This window comes from Pseudophryne corroboree, chromosome 11, assembly GCF_028390025.1.
Source record: "Pseudophryne corroboree isolate aPseCor3 chromosome 11, aPseCor3.hap2, whole genome shotgun sequence".
NCBI lineage: Eukaryota > Metazoa > Chordata > Amphibia > Anura > Myobatrachidae > Pseudophryne > Pseudophryne corroboree.
The window spans coordinates 159471148-159495636 of record NC_086454.1 but is presented as its reverse complement, the minus strand read 5'-3'; the positions used below and the strand labels follow the sequence as shown (position 1 = coordinate 159495636).

At 46.2% G+C, this 24489-nt stretch overlaps 1 protein-coding gene across 1 annotated transcript in view; it reads left to right on the top strand.

Moving 5' to 3' along the window:
* Positions 1 to 24489, top strand: part of EML3 (EMAP like 3) — a 112636-nt gene that overhangs the window by 40975 nt on the left and 47172 nt on the right. The window contains exons 5-6 of the mRNA XM_063945022.1: positions 19109 to 19209; positions 19334 to 19369. Coding sequence (XP_063801092.1) covers positions 19109 to 19209; positions 19334 to 19369 — 137 coding nt within the window. The remainder of the gene's footprint in view (positions 1 to 19108; positions 19210 to 19333; positions 19370 to 24489) is intronic.

Genomic DNA, 24489 nt, shown 5'->3' with positions numbered 1-24489 from the left:
TACCTCCATGTCCCAATTTACCCTTCTCACCAAGGGTACCTCAGGTTTGTGGTACAGATCTGTCACTATCAGTTTCAGACGCTGCCGTTTGGATTGTCCACGGCACCCCGGGTCTTTACCAAGGTAATGGCCGAAATGATGATACTCCTTCGAAAGGAAGGGAGTTTTAGTTATCCCTTACTTGGACGATCTCCTGTTAAGGGCAAGATCCAGGGAACAGTTGGAAGTCGGGGTAGCACTATCTCAGGTAGTGTTGCGGCAGCATGGTTGGATTCTCAATATTCCAAAATCGCAGCTGATCCCGACGACACGTCTTCTATTCCTAGGGATGATCCTGGACACAGTCTAGAAAAAGATGTTTCTCCCGGAGGAGAAAGCCAGGGGGTTATCCGAACTAGTCAGAAACCTCCTAAAACCAGGCCAAGTGTCAGTGCATCAGTGCACAAGGGTCCTGGGAAAAATGGTGGCTTCCTATGAAGCAATTCCATTCGGCAGATTCCACGCAAGAACTTTCCAGTGGGACCTGCTGGACAAATGGTCCGGATCGCATCTTCAGATGCATCAGCGGATAACCCTGTCACCAAAGACAAGGGTGTCTCTCCTGTGGTGGTTGCAGAGTGCTCATCTTCTAGAGGGCCGCAGATTCGGCATTCAGGACTGGGTCCTGGTGACCACGGATGCCAGCCTGCGAGGCTGGGGAGCAGTCACACAGGGAAGAAATTTCCAGGACTTGTGGTCAAGCCTGGAGACATCACTTCACTTAAATATCCTGGAGCTAAGGGCCATTTACAATGCCCTAAGCCAAGCAAGACCTCTGCTTCAAGGTCAGCCGGTGCTGATCCAGTCGGACAACATCACGGCAGTCGCCCACGTAAACAGACAGGGCGGCACAAGAAGCAGGAGAGCAATGGCAGAAGCTGCAAGGATTTTTCGCTGGGCGAAAAATCATGTGATAGCATTGTCAGCAGTATTCATTCCGGGAGTGGACAACTGGGAAGCAGACTTCCTCAGCAGGCACGACCTCCACCCGGGAAAGTGGGGACTTCACCCAGAAGTCTTCCACATGATTGTAAACCGTTGGAGAAACCAAAGGTGGACATGATGGCGTCCCGCCTAAACAAAAATTGGACAGTTATTGCGCCAGGTCAAGGGACCCTCAGGCAATTGCTGTGGACGCTCTGGTAACACCGTGGGTGTACCAGTCAGTGTATGTGTTCCCTCCTTTTCCTCTCATATCAAAAGTACTGAGAATTATAAGACGGAGGGGAGTAAGAATTATACTCGTGGCTCCGGATTGACCAAGAAGGACTTGGTACCCGGAACTTCAAGAGATGCTCACGGAGGACCCGTGGCCTCTACCTCTAAGAAGGGACCTGCTCCAGCAAGGACCATGTCTATTCCAAGACTTACCGCGGCTGCGTTTGACGGCAGGGCGGTTGAACGCCGGATCCTGAAGGAAAAGGGCATTCCGGAAGAAGTCATCCCTACCCTGATCAAAGCCAGGAAGGATGTAACCGCAAAGCATTATCACCGCATGTGGCGAAAATATGTTGCGGGTTGCGTGGCCAGTAAGGCCCCGATGGAGGAATTTCAACTAGGTCGATTCCTGCATTTCCTGAAAACAGGAGTGTCTATGGGCCTAAAATTGAGGTCCATTAAGGTTCAAATTTCGGCCCTGTCGATTTTCTTCCAGAAAGAACTAGCTTCAGTTTCTGAAGTTCAGACGTTTGTAAAAGGGGTACTGCATATACAGCCTCCTTTTGTGCCTCCAGTGGCACCTTGGGATCTCAATGTAGTTTTGGGGTCCCTAAAGTCACATTGGTTTGAACCACTTGAATCTGTGGAGTTAAAATGTCTCACATGGAAAGTGGTCATGCTGTTGGCCCTGGCCTCGGCCAGGCGCGTGTCAGAATTGGCGGCTTTATCCTGTAAAAGCCCTTATCTGATCTTCCATTCAGACAGGGCGGAATTGAGGACTTGTCCATCAGTTTCTCCCTAAGGTGGTTTCAGCGTTTTCATCTGAACCAACCTATTGTGGTACCTGCGGCTACTAGTGACTTGGAGGACTCCAAGTTGTTGGACGTAGTCAGGGCCCTGAAAATATGTTTCCAGGACGGCTGGAGTCAGAAAATCTGACTCGCTGTTTATCCTGTATGCACCCAACAAGCTGGGTGCTCCTGCTTCTAAGCAGACTATTGATCGTTGGATTTGTAATACAATTCAGCTTACACATTCTGTGGCAAGCCTGCCACAGCCAAACTCTGTAAAAGCCCATTCCACAAGGAAGGTGGGCTCATCTTGGGCAGCTGCCCGAGGGGTCTCGGCTTTACAACTTTGCCGAGCTGCTACTTGGTCAGGGGCAAACACGTTTTGCTAAATTCTACAAATTTGATACCCTGGCTGAGGAGGACCTGGAGTTCTCTCATTCGGTGCTGCAGAGTCATCCGCACTCTCCCGCCCGTTTGGGAGCTTTGGTATAATCCCCATGGTCCTTACGGAGTTCCCAGCATCCACTAGGACGTCAGAGAAAATAAGAATTTACTTACCGATAATTCTATTTCTCGTAGTCCGTAGTGGATGCTGGGCGCCCATCCCAAGTGCGGATTGTCTGCAATACTTGTACATAGTTATTGTTAACTAAAATCGGGTTATTGTTGTTGTGAGCCATCTATCCAGAGGCTCCTCTGTTATCATGCTGTTAACTGGGTTCAGATCACAAGTTGTACGGTGTGATTGGTGTGGCTGGTATGAGTCTTACCCGGGATTCATAAATCCTTCCTTATTGTGTACGCTCGTCCGGGCACAGTATCCTAACTGAGGCTTGGAGGAGGGTCATAGGGGGAGGAGCCAGTGCACACCAGGTAGTCCTAAAGCTTTACTTTTGTGCCCAGTCTCCTGCGGGGCCGCTATTCCCCATGGTCCTTACGGAGTTCCCAGCATCCACTACGGACTACGAGAAATAGAATTATCGGTAAGTAAATTCTTATTTTTTTGATGGCTCAATGTACACAAACTTTGTTTAATACTCAAAGTTATTAAATATATTGTATTAAATGAACTTCAGACTGTGTGTATAAGGTGTATATGAAACATAAATGAATTGTGTGAATGTACACACACTTTGTTTAATGCACAAAGTTATAAAAAATATTGGCTAAAATGACCTTCAGGCTGTGTGTATAAGGTGTATATGTAACATAAATGCATTCTGTGCTTAGATTTAGGTCCCATCACCATAATATCTCGTTATGGTATGCAATTATTCCAAAATACAGAAAAATCCCATATCCAAAATTCCTCTGGTCCCAGGCATTTTGGATAAGGGATACTCAACCTGTACTTAAATCCTGGAACGTTGGGATGCCTTGAGGACTGCATTTAGAAACCTCTGGTGTAGATTCCCCCCCCCCCCCCCTATTATTTTTGGCACACAATGGATAAGGGTCGAGGTGATGCTGTAACCTGGTCAGCTCCCCCACAGGAGGCGAGTAGGAGCTGCTGCTGCAGGAGGAAACAGTTACGCTTTACATAATTCATGTTTATCTAAAATAGAAAAAAGTGATGCCTTGTTTCTGCTGTTGTGGTCAAAGCGACAACTGGACACAAAAAAATAAACACATTAACTCTTCACTTATTATGAATATTTAATAATTATATATTTTTATTAAAGATCCCTAAAGCTAATTTCTGTAAAATAAGTTCCTTTAATTGTTACGTATTCACCATCTGTAATGGAAATGTACTAATTGTGACTGCTGTCAAATTTTGATCTGTTGATTACAAATGTGCGGCTTTGAGTAAGTCACTTCATACAGTGCTCTTAGTTTAGTGTTTTTTTGCTTAGTTGTGATATAAATAGTTTGTTTATATATAGATTATTCAAAATATGGGTTAGAGAAAGAAGACCTTTAAATGCGGTAACACTGCTGTAAATTGGTGAGTTTGCTTGAGCTTCCAGAATGCGTGCATGAGAAATCTGCCACTGACACCAAAGGCCTGAGTCACACGCAGAGTTCAATGATTTTTTTTTACAACTATACCTGCACAAAAATCCCGAACTCAGGCCTTTGGTGTCAGTGGCAGATTTCTCATGCATGCGTTCTTTGGCAGAGTGGAGGAAGTTGGAAGCAGTGCAAGAGAGGTGGGAAACATTCAAATTTGCAATATTAAAGGCAACAGACCTTTGTATCAAGAGTGTTAGGAAAAACACAAGGAAAAGGAAGCCAGTGTGGTTTGCGAGAGAAGTAGCAAATATTGTGAAAGCAAAAAAGATGGCTTTTAGGAAATGTAAGCAGACACAAAATAATGAAGACAAATGGGCTAATGCAGAGTTGATTGCAGCAGCAAATTTGTTTGCTAATGGGCAAAACCATGTGCACTGCGGGGGAGGGGGGGCAGATGTAACATGTTCAGAGAGAGTTAGATTTGGGTGGGGTGTGTTTAAACTGAAATATAAATTGCAGTGTAAAAATAAAACAGCCAGTATTTACCCTGTACAGAAACAAAATAACCTACCCAAATCTAACTCTCTGCAAATGCTGTATCTGCCCCACCTGCAGTGCACATGATTTTGCCCAACTGCTAACAAATTTGCTGCTGCAATCAACTCTGAATTACACCCAAAGAGATATATCTTGTTAGAAGGCGAATAAGAAGGTAATCAGATGTGCAAAGGCACAAGCTGAGGAGAAAATGGCCCAGTCAGTGGGTAAAGGAGGCAAAACTTTTTTTAGGTATATAAGTGAAAGGAGAAAAACAAAAGGCGGAATAATAAAACTAAAGACAGCGACTGGGAGTCTTGTTGAGGGATACAATGTAATAGCAGATCATCAGTTAGCACCATTGACAGAATTATTCAACCAGCCATTAGCTACAGGAGTAATTACAGAGGACTGGAAAAGAGTGAACATAGTCCCACTGCACAAAAGTGGAAGGAGGGAAGAGGCAAAGAACTACATACCAGTGAGTCTTACATCAGTAGTAGGGAAATTGGTGGAAACACTCTTAAAAGAAAGAGTTGTAGATTATCTCAAATCCAGCAATTTACTGAATCCAAAACAGCATGGATTCACTGGGGGGAGATCAGAGCCGGCCCTAACCAATGTGATGCCCTAGGCACGATTTTGGCTGGTGCCCCCTAGCACCACCGCTAGTTCTGCAGGAGATGCCTGGCATGAGTCAGCTGGCAGCTCTGCTAACGTCGGGTGCCTTTTGTTTATGAAAATGCATCATATTATTTGCATTATTATGTGGCTAGAATGCACAAGCAGCTTCTGCTGATTAAAATGATATGCTGCATGCCTATATTCTGTGTGCAACTGTGGCTGTATCTGCATACGAAATGCTACATTACAGTGATATCCAGGAATACACTGCAACGTAGCATTTCGTATGCAGATACAACCGCAGTCACACACAGAATATAGGCATGCCGCATATCATTTTAATCAGCAGAAGCTGCTGGTGCCCCTAAGCATGCCAAATGCCCTAGGCATTTGCCTAGTTTGCCTATGCCTAAGGCCGGCTCTGGGGGAGATCATGTCAAAAAATCTTATTGACTTTTTTGACTCTGTGACTAAAGTGATAGATAAATGTGGAGCCGTGGATATAGCTTATCTAGACTTTAGTCTTTTGATACTGTTCCACATCACGGACTGCTAAATAAACTTGGAAGCTTGGGATTGGATACTAGAATTATTGAATGGATAAGATCTTGGTTGCAGGATAGAAAACAGAGAGTTGTGGTAAATGGAGTGCATTCACAGGAGGGAAATGTTACCACCAGTGGAGTACCCCAGGGATCTGTACTTGGACCAGTGCTTTTTAATATCTTTATTGGTGACATTTCAAATGGCATTTAAGGGAAAGTATGCCTTATTGCAGATGACACAAAGGTATGCAACAGGGTAGACACACCAGGCAGGGTGAAGCAAATGGTTGAGGATCTAGGTAGAGTAGAGGAGTGGTCAAGAGTGTGGCTATTACAGTTTAATGCCAAAAAATGCAAAATCATGCACTTGGGTCTCAAAAATCCAAAGGCTAAGTATAGTATTAATGGCACTATACTGGATACTACTGAGGAGGAAAGGTATCTAGGAGTCACTATTTCAGGTAACTTAAATGCAGGTAAGCAATGTAACAAAGCAATGAGGAAGGCTAGTCAGATGCTTGGCTGCATTGGGAGCGGAATCAGCAGCAGAAAGAAAGAAGTAATAATTCCACTGTAATAGGTCATTGGTACGGCCTCATCTAGAATACTGTGTTCCAATTCTGGAGGCCATATCTTCAAAAGGATATTAATACATTACAGATTGTACAAAGAAGGGCAACTAAAATGGTGCATGGCCTACATCACAAAACATACCCAGAAAGACTAAAAAATCTCAATATGTATAGTTTGGAGCAGAGAAGGGAAAGGGGGGACATGATAGAAACTTTCAAATATATCAAGGGTCTTAACAAAGTCCAGGAGGGAAACATTCTCCAAATGAAGAGAAACAATAGGACACGAGGACATGTACTGAGACTGGAGGGGGGGAGGTTCTGGGGAAATTTGAGGAAAAATTACTTCACAGAAAGGGTAGTGGACAAGTGGAATCATGCACATCATCAAGTGGAATCATGCCCATCAGAGATTATAGAGGCTAAGACAGTAGAGCAATTTAGACATAAGGATATCCTTACAAATAAATAAGGATCAAATAAGGTTTGAGATAAAAATATAGTTAAAAAAAAGGGGCAGACTAGATGGGCCAAGTGGTTCTTATCTGCCGTCAAATTCTATATTTCTCTGTTTATAACTTCTACGGTTTATAAGGTATCTGAAATGTCTTGGAAAAGTGCTGGGTGGTCCCGAGCTGTGACTGGGGGGATAAACAGACACACCGAGATGGTCTATCTTATGGGCATGTTAATAGAGTGTCGTGGGCAAGTCGCTGAAGTGTACACAGGTGCTCAGTTATCACATTGGAGGCCATACAGAGATGGAAAATCTGCACATGCTGTAGGGGTAGTACAGGTTTTGATGGTGCGAGCAATGGTGGAGTTGAAAGATACAGCAGATGGTGTTATAGTGTCTACGGGTGGTCTTCAGTATGCCGAATGTCGGGATCCCGGCGCACAGTATACCGGCGCCGGAATCCCAACACCCAGCATACCGACAGATATTCTCCCTCATGGGGGTCCACGACCCCCCTGGAGGGAGAATAAATAGCGTAGCGCGGCGAGCCCGCAAGGGGCTCCTTTGTGCTCGCCATGCTGTCGGTATGCCGGCGGTCGGGCTCCCGGCGCCGGTATGCTGGTCGCCGGGAGCCCGGCCACCGGCTTACCATACTACACCCATGTCTACAGGGCATCTGTCGTTGCACAATCATATGCACAGATGTTCTCCAGGGGAGGGAAATATAGCAGCATTTGCATAAAGACGCAACCTCTAAATCAGTAATGCATTAATAAGTAATGCTGTAACTATGTCAAATAATTGCACATATATAATAATAATAATATAACATCTTAAGTGTGATCTTTGCAACAATTACTTTTTATTTTTCAAGAGTCAGGTTCCCTGATGCACTCGGCTTAAGGTGGGTACACACTGGTAGATATATCTGCCGATCAACTGATCGGCAGATATATCTATGGACGGATCGGGCAGTGTGTTGAGCATACACACTGCCCGCCCAGTTCAGCTGTCAATCACCGACGGCTGCCGCAGCATGTGTACGGGTGGTCGGCCGACTGCCCGTACACACATAGCGATGAGCCAATATATCGGTAGCTATATTGGCCGTCGGCTGTGCTGCGGGGCCGACGCGATATGTCTGAGAATGACGGAGTTCACAGACGTATCGGCCGTACACACTGGCCGACGGACCCGCGATATATCGGCCGTTCAAGAGAACGGACGATATATCGGCCAGTGTGTACCCACCTTTACCCTAGTCAGTGGGAATAGGTCCCTGTAACTGTTTTACAATATTTGCCTTCCCGTAGAAAGCATGCTGCTGAATTCTGAAGTTGAACCAATGTCTCATCACATGACTGCTTTGATTCCATGATGATGAAAGCCCTAGGCATATCTAAATGAGAATAGAGGCCAGAATAGGAGGCGCAAAATGCCTTTTCTCCAGAATATAATAAAACAAGTGTCCCTTTATTAAACGGACACTGGAACAATCAATGTATTTTGTACAGAAATAGTCTCGGAGAAATAGTTTAAATGTTTCCTAACATTTACTCCTTATGTGCTGACTTGTTACACTGTGGTGTTTGTATTTTATTTTTGTTGCATTTCTTGTCTGAGCTGTGCAATATAATGCAGAGCAGTTATAGAAGCTCGGCAACCTGCTCTTAAAGCAGCGCAGGCTGGAACTCGTAGTTGCACCACACCTGGTGTACAATGGATTATTACCCTTTACAATTTGGACAGATGTTACCTTACTTATTAATAAGACTCCCTTTCAGTTTCATTTTACATGTTCAACAAAATGAGAAATTTATTTTTCCAGCAAATAAATCTTGACAAATCATCAGTCAATATAAGTTGATTGTTCTTCAATAGAAAATGACCTATCATCTATAGACAGGCATGTGGAATAATGCCACCTAGTATACAATTTTTTATTATAAACATAATTGGGGTCAAATCAATAAGTTTTGACTTTGCAAAATGAAACCTGCACAACGAAACTCACATCGTGGTAATGCGTGCATCCATGAAATGCAAGATTTGATTAGAAATGGTGATTTGTGGTATTCACGTGCGAGGATTTGTGACCTGGCAGAAGTGGGGAAATTATTCTCCATGTACTTGTCCTACATCGTTTATCCCACAACATTTTTACTTAAAATAAATAGTTCCCTAACTTTTCACCTGCTCAGAGGAGTGCACACAAAAACCATTGAATTTGCTGGGAAAATGCATAGAGAGTTTGGACCTGAATTGCAAATGCAATTCGCTCTGCAAATTCACTATGGAGAGAAGCCGCACAAAGAATTGTGTTTAAATAATAAATATTTTGTTTAGCCAGTGTCGGTCATTAAATATTGAAGTGCAAATGTATGTTTCTTGCTTAGGGTACTAGAGCTGCCATTTGTGTATAGATTCACTGGCTTACTCACCAATGGGCAGTAAATTTCCCCTTTACTAAGACTGTTTGTGAGAGCCTTCAACCTTTTGTGCAAGAAGATGAAGGCAGGTGTACAATCTTTTCTTACTTACCCATCTGTAGTGCCCTCTCATTATATGAACCTTTTCCATGGACTTATCATTGATTGTTGTTATTATTAATATTATTATTATTATTATTATTATTATTATTATTATTATTATAATATTCAGTTTAATAAACTTAGGAAAGTAGGAGAACCCCAGGTATCTATTTATTTGAAGTGTCATATATGTGGAGTTTGTAATATTACTTGGATTGCTTTATTTGCATCATACTGCCAGCTGGAGGCATGTTACGTGACTAAGTCCAACAAGGGACACCACTAAAATTGTCTTAAGCTGGGTACACACTGGATTGACGGGGATTCGTTCCGACATCCGAAAACAAATCCCTGTCAACCCAGTTTGCTGTACACACTGCAGCGATGTTATTGAAGATCGGAACAATCCTGTTCCGTCCTTCATTAGCATAAACATGGATTCTAGCAATATCGCTAGGTTTTATGTGCAGCATATCAAACCTAGCGACCGTCGCAAGCGTTTGCAGGAGCGCCTAAACCTGCGTACACACTGAGCGATGTAAGCGATAAGTCGTTCCAAAACGGCATACTGGAACGACATCTTTACAGTCTCCTTCAGAGCTGGTGGTAAAAGCAAATATTTGTTTTTCTTATAAGAGCTTTATAACTCTGAATGAAATAGTCGACACATTGAAGTTTCTTATCTGCACCTCTTACAGTCCATTTAAATATGACATTTACAATACTAAGGGCCTCATTATCATCTATGAGATGCTTGCACGTTGCAGTTCCTTTGAGATAGTCCATTGTCTTAAAGTGGAATTAATGCCTAAGACAGTGGTTCTCATCTTGTCCCTCACCACATAATTAAACCTAAATATGACCTATAAACACAATTTACTTAATTTAATATTGTCTAGGGGTGCCGTGAAATTTTTTTTGATACTATAGGGCACCCTGATTCAAAACAGTTTTGGAACCACTGCCCTAGTGCAAAACCAAGGGATGCTGTGTATAGGTAGGCTGCTTTAAGCAGTTTTCGTGACATTTCCCAATAAGAAACTTTGGCCGAGGGATGTCATGAAAAAAAATCCGATACTGTAGGGCACTGTGATTCAAAAAAGATTGAGAACCACTGGCCTAAGACATGATAATAGACATTGCGTTGAGGACTTTCTAAAAATTGGTGCAAGAACAGTATCATTAAGCTGAAATTTGACTTTCGACGGTATAACTTCTACAAAGGGCTCCATTTACTGCAAAGAGCAGCATAAGGACAGAAAAGTAGTTACATGATGTTACACTGTCCCTTTCTCAATGTGACTTCAATCCTCACACCTGCTCTGATTGGTTGAGAATCCTGACAGTTAAAGTACTAGAGAACAGGACCTCTTCACCCATCATGTCCAGCAGAGTTTTCCTGCAGTGCTTTTTGCTGAAATTCAATGGCAATTTCCAAAATGAACCATTGGACTGTTACATCAGACTTTTTTTCTACGGCAGATATTCAAATCTTAGAGAAATTTACTCTAGGGATGGCCATTGGTGTGTTCGCCATCGATGGCGAGACAGTGAGTGGCCATTGATGGTCACTAACTATGCTATGGGAGACCATCGATTTCTCTCATTGATGGCCATATATTTCTGTGAATGGTCCGCGGGCAAATCAGACTGGGTGCGGGGCTTCATGGGTGCTGGGGGCCGAGCTATGCTCCGTGTCCCAGCATCTTTAAAAAATATAGAAATATTTGTTTAGGCTAAGCCATTCGATGGAGAGAAACCATCTGGTTCTCTCCTATCGATGGCAAAACTATTAGACATCGGCCTTAAACCATCGATGATTCGGAATCATAGATGGTCGATGGCCATCCCTAATTTACTCTTCAACCACTTACCTGATGCGACCATACCAGGCAAGTGCTTTATTTGACCTGGTCACACAGGATGCGACCAGTCAGATTAACTGTGTTAGCAGCAGCAGGGAAGGAAAGCTTCTCTCTGCTGCTGCTGTCAGAGGGATAGAGTGTTGCTGTACTGGTACCAGGTGGTCATAGCAGGGGGGAGCACATCAGCGGTAGCGCCGCTGCTCTTATATCAGGTTGTACACATTATTTCACACATTGTGCTGCTGTGTTTTGTGTGCTGGTCTCCGTTCCTCAGTGTCACTCCAGGGGCTCTCTAGTGTCTGTGTGGAGGTGTTTCAGTGAGCTGCGCTCAGTTGTGTAAATATGTCTGTGGACATGGTTATGTGTGCTGCTTGTAACTCTTCCCCTTCATCAGAGGGGTCCCTCATGTGTGAACAGTGCTCCTTATCTCCACAGGGACACAGTTCACAGGCACCTGACTGGTTAGATAATTTTAAAAGCATGATTCAGAATATAAATTCAGAATTATCTGCAGCTAAAAAGGAGAGACAGGTGTTGAAACAGTTAATTGATTGTATGGCTAAAGCAGCAGATACCAGAAAGGCTTCTCAGCCCCCTCTGTTGGTTTCACATAAACACACACTGCCATAGGTACTCCAATCTGATTCTGAACAGCCTGATGTGGATGATGATGATATGGATGAGGTCAGCTCTCTGTCCTCTGGGGTGAAGGCCCTCATTTATGCTGTAAGAGAGGTTCTTCACATACCGGATCAGGACGCAGAACCAGAGTTGTTCTTTAATGTCAGACCAAAGACCTCAGTCACCTTTCCTGTGTCAAAATAATTAAATTCTCTGGCCAGGGAGGCAAGGTTAAACCCTGATAAGAAGTTTAAAATTCCTCAGAGGTGTTTAGCTACTTTTCCCCTTCCAGCTGAGGACAGCAAGGTATGGGAAAAAACCCAGTCAGTCGATCCGTCTGTATCCAGACTGTCTGAGAAATTGGTGCTGCCAGTGCCAGGGGCTATATCCCTAAAAGAGCCGGCTGACCGTAAAATTGAGACCACTCTCAAGGCAATACATACGGCAGCAGGCGTAGCAGTGCCCCACAATTGTTTGTGGGTGGATTTCCAAGGCGGTAGTCAAGTGGTCTGATACTGTTATAGATGGTTTAGACTCTCTGCCTCGGGATGAGGTCATTACTCTGCTGTAACATATCCAGGATGCTGCAAATTTTATGAGTGAGGCTATAAAAGAATTGTGTAAGATAAATGGCCGCAATATGCTATGGCTGTTTCGGCACACAGAGCTCTGTGGTTGCGTCAATGGTCAGCGGACGCTGTTTCCAAAAAGGGTGAAGAAAATCTTCCCTATACCGGTGATGCCTTGTTTGGTGATGCATTAAATAAATGGATTTCCCAGGCAACGTCTAGACGTTCTTACCCAGGACCTTCCTTGCAGTCCTTTCGTGTGGCAAGGTTCAGAGGCAGAGGCCGAGGGAGGGGTCTCCACTACTCCCAGAGGATCTTGTGGTAAGTCCCGTCAACTTGCAACTGCTGCATCCCTGGACCAGACCACCGGATTCCCTGCCACTAAGCCTTCCACGTGACTGTTGGCCCCAACAGCAAGTCGATTTTCAGGTAGGTGCTCACCTTCAACACTTTGCCCACGTGTGGGCGAAGTCCTGCCGGGATCCTTGAGTGAGGGACCTCATTTCCCAGGGATACCAGCTGAAATTTCAAGCACTTCCTCCTCACAGATTTTTCAAATCGGGCTTACCAGTTTTGCCCGCAGCAAAAGTTATCTTGCAAGAGTCCATTCAAAAACTTTTGCAGACAGGGGTGGTGGTTCAGGTACCTCCTCTGTTACGCAACAGGGGTTTTTACTCCAGTCTTTTTGTTGTTCCAAAACCAGACGGTTCAGTGCGACCCATCTTAAACCTGGAGTCTCTAAACCCGTATCTGCGGGTGTTCAAATTCAAGATGGAATCCCTGCTGGCAGTGGTGTCCGGTCTGGAGGAGGGTGAATTCCTGGTATCCCTATATGACAGGGATGCTTAGCTACACATTCCCATGTGGCCCCCTCATCAGGCTTACCTCAGATTCGCCATCTTGGATGACCATTTCCAGTTTCAGGCCTTGCCCTTTGGCCTGTCCACAGCTCCGCGGGTCATGACGGAGATGATGCTGCAACTGTGCATGATGGGAGTCAACATAGTCCCCTACTTGGATCATCTCCTGATAAAGGCTATGTCCAGGGAGCGTCTTTTGCACAGCATCGATCAGACGACTCGCCTGCTTACGGATCATGGGTGGATCCTAAATTTCCAGAAATCTCACCTGGAACCGACCCAACGTCTTCAGTTCCTGGGAATGATATTGGTTAGAGTGTCTCAAAAGGTGTTTCTTCCGATGGACAAGGCCTTGGCTATCCAGGCTATGGTCTGCTCAGTGCTCCGTCCGCGCAAGGTGTCCATACATCTTTGCATACGCTTGCTGGGCAGGATGGTTGCTGCTTACGAGGCAATCCAATATGGCAGACTTCATGCCCAGCCATTTCAGCTGGATCTGGTGGACAAATGGTCGGGGTCTCACCTTCACATGCATCAGGAAGTGACCTTATCTCCAAAAGCCCGGATTTCTCTATTATGGTGGTTACAAGTTCCTCACCTGGTAGAAGGCAGGAATTTCAATATCCACTCATGGATTCTACTCACAATGGATGCCAGCCTCCGGGGTTGGGGGTCTGTGACCCAAGGGGCCCAGTTCCAGGGGATATGGTAAGTTCGGGAATCGGCTCTGCCGATAAACATCCTGGAACTCAGGGCAATTTACAATGCTCTTCTGCAAGCTTCCCATCTACTGAAGGATCAGGCGATTCAGGTTCACTCGGACAACGCCATGGCGTAGGCATACATAAACCAACAAGGCGGAACAAGAAGCAAAGTGGCGATGTGAGAAGTGTCCAAAATCCTTCTCTGGGTGGAGGCCAACGCAAAGGCCATCTCAGACATATTCATTCGAGGAGTGGACAGCTTGGTAGCGGACTTCCTCAGCAGACACGACCTCCATCCGGGGGAATGGGGCCTACAGTTAATTCACCGGTGGGGCTTTCCGCAGATAGATCTGATGGCTTCTTGTCTCAACAAGAAGCTTTGCCGTTACTGTTCCAGAATGAGGGATCCACAGGCTGTAGTAGTGGCCGTGCTGACGACACCTTGGACGTTCCAGTTTGTGTACCTGTTCCCTCCTCTACCGCTAATGCCAGGGTCCTAAAAAGACTAAGAAGGGAAAGCGTTCAAGCAATTCTAATTGCCCTGGATTGGCCTCGACGAGCGTGGTACTCAGACCTCCTAACCTTGGCTCTGGAGGATCCTTGGCCTCTGCCGCTCCAAAAGGAACTTCTTCAACAAGGTCTGTTCGTCTATCCAGACTTACAGTGGCTACGTTTGACGGCTTGGAAGTTGAGCGGGAGATTCTAGTAAGAAAAAGTCTTACCTTCCGGGTTATTTCCACTATAGTCCAGGCCAGGAAGATGGTTACGTCAAATCATTATCATCGTGTCTGGAAAAAGTATGTTTCCTCGTGTGAAAGTAGAAAGGTTTCTCCCGTGGAATGTAGAATTGGTCGTTTTCTACTTTTCCTGCAAGCTGGAGTGGATATGGGCCTACGTTTGGGCACCATCAAAGTCCTGAATTCGGCGCTCTCTATTTTTTCCAGAAACAACTTGCCATGTTGCCGGAAGTACAAACTTTCCTAAAAGGAGTTCTTCATATGTAACCGCCCTTCGTGCCTTCCACGGCTCCATGAGATCTCAATGTGGTTCTGTCCTTTCTTCAGTCGGACTGGTTTGAACCCTTACATAGGCTGGAGTTGAAATTTCTCACCTGGAAGACAGTGATGTTATTAGCATTGGTGTCTGCCAGACATGTCTCTGAATTGGGGGCCTTATCCTGTAAGAGCCCTTTTTTGATTTTTCATGAAGACAGGGCGGACCTCAGGACCCGACCTCAGTTTTTGCCAAAAGTGGTTTCAGCTTTTCATGTGAATCAACCCATTGTGGTTCCGGTATTGTCTGATGCTTCCGTTGGACCAGAGTCCTTGGATGTGGTGAGGACTCTGAAGATTTATGTCAAGAGGACGGCTCGTTATCGGAAATCTGATTCGCTGTTTGTCCTTTATGATGCCACCAAGATTGGTCGTCCGGCTTCTAAGCAATCAATTGCTCGTTGGCTCAGGTTGACCATTCAACAGGCCTATACTTCGGCGGTTCTGCCTTTGCCGATGTTTATTCAGTCCCACTCAGCGAGGTCTGTGGGCTCTTCCTGGGTGGCTGCCCGGGGGGTCTCGGCCTTACAGTTGTACCGAGCTGCTACTTGGTCTGGTTCGAACACTTTTGTGAAATTCTATCCGTTCGACACCTTGGCCAAGGATGACCTTCAGTTTGGTCAGGCGGTTTTACAGGGGTCTCAGCACTCTCCCACCCGTTTGGGAGCTTTGGGTACTAAAGTACAGATCCCCAGTATCCACTAGGACGTAAGAGAAAATAGGAATTTAATACCTACCGGTAATTCCTTTTCTCATAGTCCGTAGTGGATACTGGGCGCCCGCCTCAGTGTTTCGATTCCTGCTTACCTGAGTAGGTATTTGGTTGGCCCACCGCTGCGGTCCCATTATGTTGTTGAGATAGCTGTGCTATCCTGGTTAGGTTGGTGTTGCTATCCTCTGTTCTGGTTAGCGCCGTCCTTTCGGTTGTGGTTTTGTGTTGGCTTAGTGCAGGGGTGGGCAATTATTTAAGCTAGGGGGCCACCGAACAGTTTCTAATGAATATCGGAGGGCCGCTCCCCCCCCCCCCCTTTCCCCGCAGGCACAAATAAACATACAATGTATAAAAACCACTATAAGCCAGTATTTAAAAAAATCCCAAAAGAAAACAAAACAGTGCTGAAAACAAAGACATCATCCAGTATTATGCTGTTATTGATAATATTAGCAGCATGATAGGGGCAGTATGTGCCTCACCCAGCCATCTTAATTTATTATAAATTACCTCCCCTCTCCCCCACCCGTCGACCGAGTCTCCCCGATTTGTGAGGCACAGAACTGACTAATACTGCAGTCAGTGAGAGCACCGGAGACAGCCAGTCACTGGTTCAGCCTGTTCTCCTTTGGCGCTACCCTTGCACCTCGTCCGGCTCCATTAAAACCCCATGCGAGAACTACCGCAGGAGCTACAGGCAACCAGCCCAGCAGCCAGTCTCCCACTCTCACGTTAGGACTACGCAGCTGCCTCAACCGCGGCAGACACAACCTCAGTGGCAATCGCAGGATTTTGAAAGGGGGGTTTCCAAATACTTATACCACTTTTACACCACCAGCTAGTAACACGGGTTATTGCACATGAGCGCGCATAACCCGTGTTGCTGGCTGGTGTAAAAGGGTTGAGTTGGAATAGTCCGGGTCGAGTGACCCGGACATAACGTGCGCTAATAATACCACTACCTCCGCCATATCGTAGTTTCATACATTTACCCCATAGTGTGGTAAATAAAAGATATCCGTGCTCCCCTTTCTCAGTGGAACATGTCATAAAAACACACCACCCCACCCCCAAAGTAAGTGAAACATGAAGCAGACTCCCAGTCAAACATAGACACCCCCCCCCCCCCCCGTGAACCATGACAGACGCACACCCTCCCCCCCACAGTGAAACGATACACGCAGATTCCCAGTGAAACATGACACACTCTCCCCCCACCCAGTAAAACATGACAAACACAGACCCCATGTGAAACATGACACCCCACTCCCCGCCAGTGAGACATGACACAGACCCCAGTGAAACATACACCCCCCCCTCTACCAATGAAACATGACAGACCCTCAGTAACCCCCCCCCCGTGAAACACACACACCCTCCCCACCAGTGAAACATGACAGACCCCCTCCCCATGAGTGAAGCACACACACACTCCCCACTTGTGAAACATGACAGACCCCGAGTAAAACACACACACACCCTCCACCCCCAGTGAAACATGACAGACCACTACTGAAACACCCCCACCAGTGAAACATAACAGACCCCCTCCCCACGAGTGAAACACACACATACACTCACACCCTCCCCACCAGTGAAACATGACAGACCCCCTCCCCACGAGTGAAGCACACACACACTCCCCACTTGTGAAACATGATAGACCCCGAGTAAAACACACACACCCCCAGTGAAACATGACAGACCCCCTCCCCACGAGTGAAACACACACACACTCCATCCCCACTTGTGAAACAAGACAGACCCCCAGTAAAACACACACACTCCTTCCCCCAGTGAAACATGACACAGATGACCCCCAGTGAAACACAAACACACACCATCCTCCCCTGCGTTAGACATTTCCACACACACACACACACACACACACACACACACACACACACACACACACACACACACACACACACACACACACACACATCTCTCCCCACCACCAGTTAAACAAACAGCATTAGCACAGAGCCTCACCTGGCCAGCAGGAAAAGAAAGCCACCCGAACCTGACACACACCACGGACATTTGTTCACCGGCACATGGTCCGGCCAGCTCTCTTGCAAAGCACCACTGGGAGATCTGCCTGGGAGGAGCTGCATGCTGCTTCTGCAGCTAGCTCCCCCTACTGTACGTTCAGCCAGCCTCTCTGCAATAGGAGGCACTGCTGCTGGATGCTGCCGGCAGCCTCAGAGGCTTCGTGAAAACATTTAAAAAAAAAAAAACGGTGCGCTGCACCGATGGATCGGCGGCCAGAGGGGGTTTCTAGGTATTCGGGAACCCCCCCTGCGTGCGCGTGTGAACCTGGCTGAGCTTTCGTCCTCTGTAAAAAAATTAAATACATCGGTCAGCAGACCGGCTGACGTGAGGCATCACGTGACTCGACCGCGAGACCCGCGCCCAGGATTTCCTCAGCGGCGCCGGCAGCAGCTTTGGAGGTGCTGCAGCGCAATCACAAACAGCTCAGCCTGTCGGGCCACTTGTGATTGCGCGCTGGTGAGAGGTAGCGGGCCGGGCAGGATCGGTTTGCGGGCCGCATCCGGCCCGCGGGCCGTATGTTGCCCACCCCTAGCTTAGTGCCTCACCGCTGTTGTACCTGTTTTCTCTTGTGGTATGTCCGTCTCCTCGGGCACAGTTTCCTAGACTGAGTCTGGTAGGAGGGGCATAGAGGGGAGGAGCCAGCACACACATACAAACACTAAAGGTTTTTAAAGCGGCAGGCTCCAGTGGACCCAATCTATACCCGACCAAACTAATTAAGGGCATGGAGACGATGGAATACAAGGAAAGGCTTGAAAGACTAGGCATGTTTACATTGGAAAAGCGAAGACTAAGAGGGGATATGATCAACATCTACAAATATATAAGGGGACAATACACAGAGCTTGCGCGGGACCTGTTTTTGGTTAGATCAACACAGAGGACTCGTGGACACTCGCTCAGGTTAGAGGAGAGGAGATTCCGCACAATACGGCGTAAAGGCTTTTTCACGGTAAGGACAATACGTGTTTGGAATTCCCTGCCCGAGGGAGTTGTAATGGCGGAATCTGTCAACACCTTTAAGAATGGGTTAGATAAATTCCTATTGGATAAGGATATCCAGGGGTATGGTGCATAGTCATACATTATAGTTACTATAAATAGGGATAACATGCAATGGCTGACAGCAGCATCAGTCAGAAATTTTAGTCAAATCATCATGCATAGGACACCACAAATAGGTTGAACTCGATGGACAATTGTCTTTTTTCAACCTCAGATACTATGTTACTATGTTACCCCATGGTACTAAAGTACAGATCCCCAGTATCCACTATGGACTAGGAAAAAAGGAATTACCAGTAGGTATTAAATTCTTATTTTGTTTTTTTAACTAAAATCATTTGGATAAAAAATTGTTAGTTTAGTGGTTAAAATAACATGCAGGATGCAGTTCAGTCACATAAAAAAATCATGTGTACTGTATATAGCTTTACTCAAATGATATCTTTCTTTTGTAGGTTACGCAGAAACAGTTCCTCTGATAAACTGGTCAGAGATGGAAAAGATAGAAGCAAAAAGCTAGAAAGGAAAGCTGTGTCTTCTGCAAATCTCCTGAGTGGTAAGAGTGTGGCCGGGTGCATCGTTCTGTGTGTCATTCATACATAAACTTAGTTGCATGTACCTTTCATTGTTAATTGTTTTTCCTTGATTACAATATTTTTGCATGTGTGACTGTATTTCAGGATCCTCTGGGTCTAGAAGAGGAAATTATAATTTAGGTGAGTAATTAAAAGCTTAAAGGACATTACCTCCTCAATGCTGGGCGTTTGACCATCTTCTTGCGTAAATAAGTGCATGGTAACTATCGGTCATTGGGGGTAATTCCAAGTTGATCGCAGCAGGAATTTTGTTAGCAGTTGGTCAAAACCATGTTGCACTGCAGGTGGAGCAGATATAACATGTGCAGAAAGAGTTATATTTGGGTGGGTTATTTTGTTTCTGTGAAGGATAAATACTGGCTGCTTTATTTTTACACTGCAATTTAGATTACAGATTGAACACACCCCACCCAAATCTAACTCTCTCTGTACGTTATATCTGCTCCCCCTGCAGTGCACATGGTTTTGCCCAACTGCTAACAAAATTCCTGCTGCGATCAACTTGGAATTACCCCCATTGTGAAGTAACTCTGTGCAGATGCCTTGCCTACACCTTCTAACTATCCCGATTTGCGGTGTGGGCATGTCTTCCCCGATTTGCAGGATTTGGTAGTTATTTAGCCTCCCCTACCTGTGGCTAAATGTATTCTTGCACAACGGAAAAATGTCCTATGTGGCCACACCCATTATAACGGGGTCATGACCCCAGCGCACCACAGCCTTGCCTACCCCTTAGAAGGCCATTTCTCCCAGCATTGGGTGATTACAACTAAGGGATTGTGTGCCCACAATGAAAAACACATGTTGGCAGCAATAAACAATTAAATAACTTTATTTGTTTTTCATTTTTGTCATTTATAGTTTCTCATGGTAGTTGTGGTATCCCATTCTTCATATCAATGCACTGTTAATATGACCTTTCCATTTATGCATTTGAGGATATTGTACAGATGGAAAATCTGCTGCATAGTTGTAAAGCTAAAATGATAGAGATTAGTTTTGAAATGTATCTGACCTTTTTCAGACTTAATTTGGATCTTAGGTGGATAAAAGGATTCATGTGTGAAATGTTCTTAGTTCTATCCGCAAATAAGGTTTCTCACAGAATCGTATTACTGGAAAATACACAGGTGATATATCTGCCCGCACAGTCCAGGAAGAATATATTGTATGGCATGAACATCAACAGCCAATGAGATAGGGGAGCAGAGACTCCTCCCACTACTGGTGCAGTAATCTGCATAGTAGCAGAACCAGACACATGAATATCTTTAGGCAAGCTTCACTCTGAACAATTAAATTGAACCACAATTACACTGCACCAGGTCTGTCTAGACATGGCTGTGTCCGTAACGTTATCCGGATGACAGATACTTTGTCTAGGAAGACAGTCAATAGGTCAACAGCAAGTCGTCGACATGTACAAAAGGTCGACAGTGCGTAAGGTCAACAGGTTCAAAAGGTCTTCCCAACATTTGCTTGATTTACTATACACGTGGACTACGATTGGGAATAGTAACCTGTGGCGAGTGCAGCGGTAGTGGAGCGAGCCACCTTGCCTGAAGCGTGGCAAGTCTATGTTTCTACTGATGGTGGTCACAGAACATGAAATATACCAGCTGTGGCCAAAAAACATGTGTCAACCATTTTGGTTCCGCCCATTGTCATGTTGACCTTTTGCACCTGTCGACCTTAGCCGTTGTTGACCTTTCATCTCTTGATCTTTTGTACCTGGCGACCTAAAGCATGTTGACCAAATGGATTGATTGTCTATCTAGACTGTATAGATCCTCTATACCACATGTTTTTGTCATCCCTACATAGTACATCTAGGGGAGTAGGGGAGACTAAAAATGTGTGGGTCCCGCCCCTCCCCCCCTAGAACAGTCTTGCAATGGGAAACAGTTGGATCACTTTACCTAATACATTAAACACATTCTGGTTAATAAGATATACCTGCTGACTTTTAACATAATATTACATTTTCTCTAACGTCCTAGTGGATGCTGGGGACTCCGTAAGGACCATGGGGAATAGACGGGCTCCGCAGGAGACTGGGCACTCTAAGAAAGAATTAGTACTACTGGTGTGCACTGGCTCCTCCCTCTATGCCCCTCCTCCAGACCTCAGTTAGAATCTGTGCCCGGAAGGAGCTGGGTGCATTTTAGTGAGCTCTCCTGAGCTTGCTATTAAGAAAGTATTTTAGTTAGGTTTTTTTATTTTCAGAGAGCTTCTGCTGGCAACAGACTCTCTGCTACGTGGGACTGAGGGGAGAGAAGCAAACCTACTAACTGCGGCTAGGTTGCGCTTCTTAGGCTACTGGACACCATTAGCTCCAGACAGTTCGAACACAGGAACTTAACCTTGGTCGTCCGTTCCCGAAGCCGTGCCGCCGTCCCCCTCGCAGAGCCAGAAGACAGAAGACGGCGGATGAAGCAAGAAGACGTCAAAATCGGCGGCAGAAGACTCCTGTCTTCACATGAGGTAGCGCACAGCACTGCAGCTGTGCGCCATTGCGCTCACACTAACCCACACACTCCGGTCACTGTAGGGTGCAGGGCGCAGGGGGGGGGCGCCCTGGGCAGCAATTGAGTACCTCCTGGCAAAAGCAGCATATATACAGCTGGGCACTGTATATATGCATGAGCCCCCGCCATTTTTTAAACCAAATCGCGGGACAGAAGCCCGATGCTGAGGGGGCGGGGCTTCTTCCTCAGCACTCACCAGCTCCATTTTCTCTCCACAGCTCCGCTGAGAGGAAGCTCCCCAGGCTCTCCCCTGCAGACTCACGGTAGAAAGAGGGTAAAAAAAGAGGGGGGGCACATAAATTTAGCGCAATAATCAAATATACAGCAGCTACTGGGTAAACACTAAGTTACTGTGTGATTCCTGGGTCATATAGCGCTGGGGTGTGTGCTGGCATACTCTCTCTCTGTCTCTCCAAAAGGCCTTGTGGGGGTCCTGTCCTCATATAGAGCATTCCCTGTGTGTGTGGTGTGTCGGTACGCTTGTGTCGACATGTTTGACGAGGAGGGCTATGTGGAGGCAGAGCAGGTGCAGATGAATGAGGTGTCCCCGCTGACGGCGCCGACACCTGATTGGATGGATATGTGGAAGGTGTTAAATGATAATGTAAACTCCTTGCATAAAAGGTTGGATAAAGCTGAAGCCTTGGGACAGTCGGGGTCTCAGCCCATGCCTGATCCTACAGCGCAGAGGCCGTCAGGGTCTCAGAAGCGCCCACTATCCCATATTGTTGACACAGATATCGACACGGATTCTGACTCCAGTGTCGATGGTGATGATGCAAAATTGCAGCCTAAAATGGCTAAAGCCATCCGCTACATGATTGTAGCTATGAAGGATGTATTGCACATATCAGAGGTAAACCCTGTCCCTGACAAGAGGGTTTATATGTTTGGGGAGAAAAAGCAAGAGGTGACTTTTCCCCCTTCACATGAGTTAAATGAGTTATGTGAAAAAGCTTGGGATTCTCCTGATAGGAAAGTGATGATTTCGAAAAGGTTACTTATGGCGTACCCCTTCCCGCCAACGGACAGGATGCGCTGGGAATCCTCCCCTAGGGTAGACAAAGCTCTGACACGCTTATCTAAGAAGGTGGCCCTGCCGTCACAGGATACGGCCTCCCTAAAGGATCCTGCGGATAGGAAGCAGGAAGGTATCCTGAAGTCTGTTTATACACATTCAGGTACCATACTGCGGCCGGCAATTGCGTCGGCCTGGATGTGTAGTGCTGTAGCAGCATGGACAGATACACTGTCTGAGGAACTGGATACCTTGGACAAGGATACTATTTTACTGACCCTGGGGCATATAAAAGACGCTGTCCTATATATGAGGGATGCCCAGAAGGACATTTGCCTACTGGGCTTTAGAATAAATGCAATGTCGATTTCTGCCAGAAGGGTCCTGTGGACTCGGCAATGGACAGGCGATGCCGACTCTAAAAAGCACATGGAGGTTTTACCCTACAAGGGTGAGGAATTGTTTTGGGACGGTCTCTCGGACCTAGTTTCCACAGCTACAGCTGGGAAGTCCAATTTTTTGCCGTATATTCCCTCACAGCCTAAGAAAGCACCGTATTACCAAATGCAGTCCTTTCGATCACAAAAAGGCAAGAAAGTCAGAGGTGCGTCCTTTCTTGCCAGGGGCAGGGGTAGAGGAAAGAAGCTGCACCATACAGCTAGTTCCCAGGAACAGAAGTCCTCCCCGGCTTCCACTAAATCCACCGCATGACGCTGGGGCTCCACAGGTGGAGCCGGGAGCGGTGGGGGCGCGTCTCCGAAATTTCAACCACCTGTGGGTTCGCTCACAGGTGGATCCCTGGGCTATACAGATTGTGTCTCAGGGATACAAGCTGGAATTCGAAGTGATGCCCCCTCACCGTTACCTAAAATCAGCCCTGCCTGCTTCCCCCATAGAAAGGGAAGTAGTGTTAGCGGTAATTCACAAATTATATTTCCAGCAGGTGGTGGTACAGGTTCCCCTCCCTCAACACGGAAGGGGTTACTATTCCACAATGTTTGTGGTTCCGAAACCGGACGGTTCGGTCAGACCCATATTGAATTTAAAATCCCTGAACATTTACCTGAAAAGGTTCAAGTTCAAGATGGAATCGCTCAGAGCGGTCATTGCAAGCCTGGAAGAGGGGGATTTTATGGTGTCTCTGGACATAAAGGATGCTTACCTGCATGTCCCCATTTATCCACCTCATCAGGAGTACCTCAGATTTGTGGTACAGGACTGTCATTACCAATTCCAGACGTTGCCGTTTGGTCTCTCCACGGCACCGAGAATATTTACCAAGGTAATGGCGGAAATGATGGTGCTCCTTCGAAAGCAGGGTGTCACAGTTATTCCATACTTGGACGATCTCCTCATAAAGGCGAGGTCCAGAGAGCAGTTGCTGATCAGCGTAGCACACTCTCAGGAAGTGTTGCAACAGCACGGCTGGATTTTGAATATTCCAAAGTCGCAGCTGATCCCTACGACTCGTCTGACCTTCCTGGGCATGATTCTGGACACGGACCAGAAAAAGGTGTTTCTCCCGGCGGAGAAGGCTCAGGAGCTCGTGACTCTGGTCAGAGAACTCTTAAAACCAAAACAGGTGTCGGTGCATCACTGCACGCGAGTCCTGGGAAAGATGGTGGCGTCATACGAAGCCATTCCCTTCGGCAGGTTCCATGCGAGGACCTTTCAGTGGGATCTGTTGGACAAGT